This window comes from Ursus maritimus, unplaced genomic scaffold, assembly GCF_017311325.1.
Source record: "Ursus maritimus isolate PB19 unplaced genomic scaffold, ASM1731132v1 scaffold_1, whole genome shotgun sequence".
NCBI lineage: Eukaryota > Metazoa > Chordata > Mammalia > Carnivora > Ursidae > Ursus > Ursus maritimus.
Window position 1 is genome coordinate 82,726,430 of NW_024423343.1, and position 7,092 is coordinate 82,733,521.

Sequence of the window (7,092 nt, forward strand, 5' to 3'; positions counted from 1 at the left end):
TGCATGCAGGGGAAAAAAGTCTCAGTGAAAACAAAAGTCAAACGTTGTGTTTTCTGCAGACATGGCAGCGTTGGTTTTCACTTGAACCTCAAACTGGCTGGGCTAGACAAACAAATGGAGAATCAGTGGGACACGGAGCTGTGGCAACATGGCTGCCTCACAAAAGATCAAGAACTTCAGACTTATTTTTGAGGTTTATTTAGATTGATCTGTATGCTTTTAGAATTACACGGCGCTAACGGTATTTGACAGGCCTTCCGTAGATGCTAAAAGTTAGCGTCTAGAGCAGTCCCCTACTTGTGCAGATGTTCACAGTTCACAATCTGCAATAAGACGTGTATGAATCTGATATGTACTTGGCTTTATAGCAAATAGTGTATTTTGGAGAGTATTTTAAAACATATTTTGTACATTCCACTTGACTTCTGATGGACTTTTCAAACCGGTAAACAATTTACGGTTTTCCAGTCCCAAAGCAGGTATGTTTTAATGACATGGAGTATAATCCCTGTTTGCAAAATAAGAGCATAAGTAGCAGCGCACCTCTGTAAAAGCCGTTCCAGTATTCCTATCTACAGTACATCCGCCCTCTTGTAAATGTATTTAAGCCCTATTTAATCTCCTCTAATATTAATTAGTGCAAACATAGTCTAAGAAAACTGAACTGTGAGCCAGCAAATGGAAACGTACGTTATCATGCAAGTTTGCACTCCTTTGGATCAAGACAAAATAAATATCAAGAAATTTAATAATTTACTGATCCACATTCATTATTGCTCAATGCTGAAGGCTGTTTTAACATAGATAGAACATTGATAAAAAGTGTTATTAATATTCCCTATTTCAAATTAGAAAATTAAATATAAAAATATAGCTCGAGGCCTTTAGTTGGTAGACATACATTTAAATAGATTGCATAATAATAACATTTTGTACCTAAATATAAAATTCAATTAAAATGGGGTTTCTACAGCTACAGATCATTTCTAAAGTTAACCACACTGGAAAATACACAAATTCTGATGTTTGATTTTCACTCGTGGATATTTCCTGATATAAAGGAAACTGAGGATTTTAGAAAAGTTTATGTTTTTCTCACCTTCAGAGTTGACCATTTTCTGCCCTTGAAAAACATCTAGGGTGGAGGAGGTTTATATTTTTGTGGAAAGGTGGGACCTCATACATTGTTCATGGAAAGTAGTAGGGGTTTTTTTCTTTTTAAATGAAATTGATTAATAGCAAGCACTTTTGATGTTCTCCAAATGTCAGCCTACGTGAAGTTGTTTGGTATAAACACAAAGAGAAGAGACTGTGTTGAACTATGTGATTATATCACAGGGAGAATTGCTTGATGGAGCACAAGACTACATGTCAGGCCTAGATGACATGACAGACTCCGACTCCTGTCTGTCTCGAAAGAAGATCAAGAAGACAGAGAGTGGCATGTATGCATGTGACTTATGTGACAAGACATTCCAGAAAAGCAGTTCCCTTCTGCGACATAAATACGAACACACAGGTATGAGTGACTTTGACTAGCTAGTTAGAGCTTCCCGGCCTGCTGTACATTTCATAATATTTAATGAGTACACTCGTGCGACATAAGATGTAGCATATGCTGATACCTTCAACAAGGAAGAAATAATGCTTCTGCCTAGCTCAGTAGGACTTTTTTGTTGCCTGTTTATTGGATCATTCATGTGTTTATGAGTGTGCTTGTCTTCGTATCTTTCAAGTAATCTGTAAGCCAAATTCACAGATCCTGTCGAAGGTGTATTTAAGTGGTCCGGGCAATGAAATGGCCTGACACAAGCCAGTTATTGAAAATCTTTTCAAATTCTCAAGTTGTAATGACTCGCTCTATGTAAAAATGCAGTCAGTGATGGATTAGATTTATCATCCCAACTTCAAGTAAGCTGTGCCTTGGAGGTGGTTCTGTTTGGTCTTAGAAATTGGCCCTTTTTTGACTACAGCGGAAGTGTTAGTACCGTGAGAGAAAAAGGTATAAGTAAAGTAATATGCCAAACGAGCTCCTGCAACTACTTCTATTTGGAAGACGAAAATAAAACTTTCTAAATTTAATTAGCTTATTTCCAATTCATGCATTACTAATTAGGAACAATTATACAGAGTTGACGAGATAGCAGCCTAGTTCTTCCCTGTGAGTAGAGAGATAGTGGGTTAATTTTTAAAAAGAAAGGCGAAGGACCGTAATGTGAAGCCACAGCGTTGGTTCCCACAATCCAAGATCCCGGTCTGCAGCTCCACAGGGGAAGCGCACCTGTGCTCACTCCCTCTGTCCTCCTCCTGCCAGCTTTAACCACAGAGCAACTCAGCCTCACCTCCTGGTTCCAACTTTTCTCCTCTAGACATTTGGCATGCTGTACTGGTCCTAGATGGGAAAAGAAAGAGTGTAGGATCTCAATCAAAATATTGGCAGGGGAAAATTACATAAAAACTCTCATTTTAAATGAGAAAGTCTAGTATCAAACATTTTAATGTAGAGCGAAAAAATTAGCCTAACAGTGCTTTTTGGGGAGAAGTAGTGAAAAGAAAAAAGAAAAAGGTAAAAGAAGAAAGGGTAATGTGAGTACTTTCTGCTGTATTCTGACTAAGTACGTGGCGCCCTTTTTATTGATTGAAAATTACCCTTGGGGGGGCGCCTGGGTGGCACAGCGGTTAAGCGTTTGCCTTCGGCTCAGGGCGTGATCCCGGCGTTATGGGATCGAGCCCCACATCAGGCTCCTTCGCTATGAGCCTGCTGCTTCCTCTCCCACTCCCCCTGCTTGTGTTCCCTCTCTCGCTGGCTGTCTCTATCTCTGTCGAATAAATACATAAAATCTTTAAAAAAAAAAAAAAAGAAAGAAAATTACCCTTGGGGAGCATTCCTCCTCATCTTCCCTCTTCCCTCACTGGGCAGGTGCAGGAGGCAGCCTGAGAGTGGGAGGAAGCTGGGGGAACAGTAGGTACTGAGGTTATTTGTGAAGAGAACAAGGTTGATCAATAACAGCACCCCAGTAATCTCTCTTTCTTCAACTGTCTGATATTGCTATTATTTTAAAAGTTCAATTAATGATATGTTAAAGACAACCTAGTTTGAAAAGCAAATCCTACTCATTTCTATACTTGTGTGATATAATTCCATGTTTGAAACTTCAAAATTTTCCTAATTTTGTCTTTTATCAGAGATATCTGTAGATGTTTTCTTTAGTACCAAGTCCTATTTAAATATTTACGAAGATATTTTCATATCTAAATTTAATATTTTAATCAACCTCAAATATATTTTGTATTTCATTATTCAGCTACAATAGGCACATCACTGAAGGCATCTTTCCCTCTCTGATTGGTTTTATTATATGACCATATGCAAACTCTATCATTTACTACATGGTGAGTGTAAAACTTTTATTTTAGTGAGGGCTATCATACATATTGACATCCCGTCAATATCTTTATTTCCTATAAATGAGATAGTCCATAAACTTCATAGGCATATAGATAGTCGAGAGACCCAAAAGTTGGCAAAAACAAATATGCATAATCAATTTGCAAAATATGCTGTATTAAAAAAAATAGAAATAAAGTGTTCCGATTCTTTTAGTTGTGAGAAGATTTGCTGCCTAGAAGTAATGTATAGCAATGAGATCCTCACCATCCAATGGTTACTTTAAACGTAGGATTTATTATCCTCCTGTTGGCTTCCTAGCTTGTCAAGTTTCCAGTGTGTTAACTTTTTGGTCTCTTGACCAAACATCTCATGACATTATTACTGCCAGTGTATTAGGTTCTATCACCGTGAAGTTCTTCATGAATTCTCTACCACTGTGATGTATGTAAAAATTTAGTCCATTTTCCTTCCCTAATTGGGCCCCAGAAGCCTTTTATTTGTTTATATTAAGTACTAGTAATACTTTGAGAATGTACTAATGTGAAAATTGTACGTGAGAACAGTCTCTGGGTTGATTGATTCTAAGGTTGGGAAATGAAGTTGAATCATCATTTGATTATGTGCTGACTTTACAAATGTGTCATTGATAAAGTGTGTTTGTTACACCTGTCCCCAATTTAACATCTAGAATGGCTTAAGTTAAGAAGGAAATTATGAGCTACTTACTCTGGAGATCTTGTGCTCTTTTACCTTGGCCTGTTTAATTTATGACCTAGGCAGGCATCAAAGACATAATGCTTAATTTTCCTTACCAAAGGGGTATTGCTCGCTTGCTCTTCCTGGGGCCTGGGACTGGGATCGGGACTGGGATGGGATACGGGAAGGGAACACTCCGTAAATGTTGACTTCAATGGGATTAATCGTCACAAGACAGGATGGTGAAACACAAAATCTGAAACTCCTGTTAGGCACTGTCAAGAACTCATTTGTATTCCACTAAAATTTAAATCTGACATTTATTGAGTACTTTCTCTATTGAGACATTGTGGTAGGTACTCTTAAACCTACCTTATTCAGAAAAGTAATAAAAATGTTTCTACTTTTGAGTAGATAAAGTCAAAGTTTTAAATAAATTACCAGTCAATTTTGTTTCTCAGTTATATGATAATATTTTTCATACCACAAACCTTCCATTTATTAACTTCAGTTATCATTCTAGCTGTCAGGTGAATCATGAACCTTGAGATTAGGGGGAAAAAATTACCCTAAAAAAAGTTTTGATTCACTCAGTGTCAGCCTGGATGTTTTTCTGAATCTTGTTCACGTAGAAATTTAATTCCAGGAATCTTGATTTGAATCAGGTAAACCAAACAAACAAATTAAAAAAAGATGAACGTCCAAGTCAGTTCCTACTTAAATTGAATCTATTAAATACTTACCAGGGACACTTCTGGAGAGTACTAGAATATTTAATGCAAGATATAGGTCAGTCCCCCCACCATTACCCCCAAATTCTGTTCTTTGCATGGCATAATAGCTGCACATTTTATTCCTTCAGATTGTCAATTCATAACGTAGAATTAATATATTTCTATTATAAGCATGTTGTTTATTAGTGATTGAATTCCCTGAAAATCGAGTGCGTGTAACCAGAATATCTATATAATAGACTGCAGTTCAATGGGCATCCCTCAAGCATTTCTAAACAGGCCTCGAAACTCATCCTGGAGAGTGTTTATTCTCTCTCAGGACACTGCTCTGTATTTTGTTCCTTCGGGAAAGAGAGAGCCGTATCGGCTGTGGTCACTGTGACGTTCATTCACGATTATTCACAGCCAATCCGTGAAGTCACCTAACTGCCCCACCTTCTGTGCGCTCCTGAGTTGATGAGACATCCAAAGGAGGCTGTAGGACAGTTCTACCTATGCATGCTGTAGCAACTAAAGCACCGAGAAATTTTTCATCTATGATTTCTCTTCTTTCCATTCAGATTTACTTCTTCCATGTACTCTGCTCCTTATCTTGCTTACAACTTGGGGAGTTATTGAACATGTACTGATGAAAATGAATAAAATTATCTAACATTAATTGAGTGCTTACTACGTGCCATCCTTGTACTAACCACTTTACCTACGCTGCCTCCTTTACTCCTTATGCCTGGGCCACAAGTTAAATGGTCCCCCAAATGACCTCCCTTTTATCAACAAGGACCCTGAACCTCAGAAAGGTTAACATGCCTGTGTTGCACAGCTGGTTGTAAGAGATGGATTTGAACCCAGGCAATCAGACTCCAGAACCCACCTCCCCTATCTAACACTGCACCATCCTGCCCCTATGAATGAATCACCACTGTCAGAAACGTCTTATCCTTGCTCCCAAAAGCATCCTTTTCTTTAAGGTCCAAGTACACACGAGAGAGACCAAATTCGTGCATCGTGACTAGAAGTTTTCTGGAAGGCCAAACCTCTATCTTTTTCCCAGTTATACTTCTGCTTCCTGTTAAATGACCTTCTCACCGTGATGGTCTTGTCAAATAGAAAAGCATGCTGTCTTTCCAAACTCTTGACACTCCGTTGGCTTTCTCTTTTCTGTTATCCAGTTGACCTCATTCAAAACATCTTTCCTAAGAGCTAAAAAGTGGTTCTTGTGTGGTTTGAATTATACTTTTTTTTTCTTTAGGCCATTAGCTGCCTTGAAGTAGATTACCAGAACATTCCTTATTTCCAATACAATGAATAGTCACCAACAAATATTTTTCTAATTTCTTCTCTTGCAAGTAAATAACTTCCTATTCTAGAACTTAGTACTACTAGCCTTACCACATCTGTCATCACTAAATTTATATTGGACGTTCCAGTAAGATAAAGACCATTAATGAAATAACATATAGCAGCCTACGGCGTTTTCTAAATAGTAGCATGCCCTAGAGGCATTCAATAACATTATTAAAGATATTTGATTACTAATTGAAATTATATATTACCGTATAACTGAATACTTGAAGTGTGTAGAATGGGTTCCTAATCTTATAACATGACACTTAGCAAATGAAAATGGGGTTGAATCTACTAATGCCGGTTTTTAATTTAATTTGCTGAAATGCAAGTTTGTATTAGGAAGTATAATCACATAGCTTCATGTGTGTTATGATAATACCTAGCACCCTACATGACACGTTTCTGACTTTAATGCTGGAGCATCAGTCTGATAATTTTTTTTTTTTTTTGGTCCATTCTATTTTGGAAATAAACTTTTAAGTATGGCAGCTATGGAAGGTGTTGAAGGCATTCCAGGGCTATTTGTGGCCTGGAATCAACCAGATGTGTTTAGGCTTGGCACTAGTTTCAAGTTCCAAACACTGGTTAGAAACTGCCTGGAATGCCAAAGGAAATACAGCATTCTCTAGCTGAAGAGTATTTTAACACTCCACAAGTGGCTGACATCTCATGGAAAACTTTAGAGGGAAAACACTATTTGGGATTAGCTCAGCCTTCAGGACATCCATCTTTCTGCTTTGTATTTTCCAATCTCTAATTTTTATTCTTAGAATCATATGGCTGATAAGACATTCTTCACATCATCTTTCCTCTGTTTCTGCCCCTGTCTAACTTGGCGTTTCGCTCCCGTTTGAGACGGAAAGTCCGTCTGCAAAGCAACGGTTTATGATGTCAGAGGCTCAGAGTATACGGCGTCTATGCCAG

The 7,092-nt window shown here is 37.9% G+C and overlaps 1 protein-coding gene across 6 annotated transcripts in view; it reads left to right on the forward strand.

Annotated features, from left to right (window-relative positions):
• Positions 1-7,092, forward strand: part of ZEB2 (zinc finger E-box binding homeobox 2) — a 133,638-nt gene that overhangs the window by 122,196 nt on the left and 4,350 nt on the right. For all 6 annotated transcript variants that reach the window (XM_040645219.1, XM_040645222.1, XM_040645221.1 and 3 more), the window contains exon 9: positions 1,339-1,519. In XM_040645219.1, the coding sequence (XP_040501153.1) occupies positions 1,339-1,519 (181 nt within the window). The remainder of the gene's footprint in view (positions 1-1,338; positions 1,520-7,092) is intronic.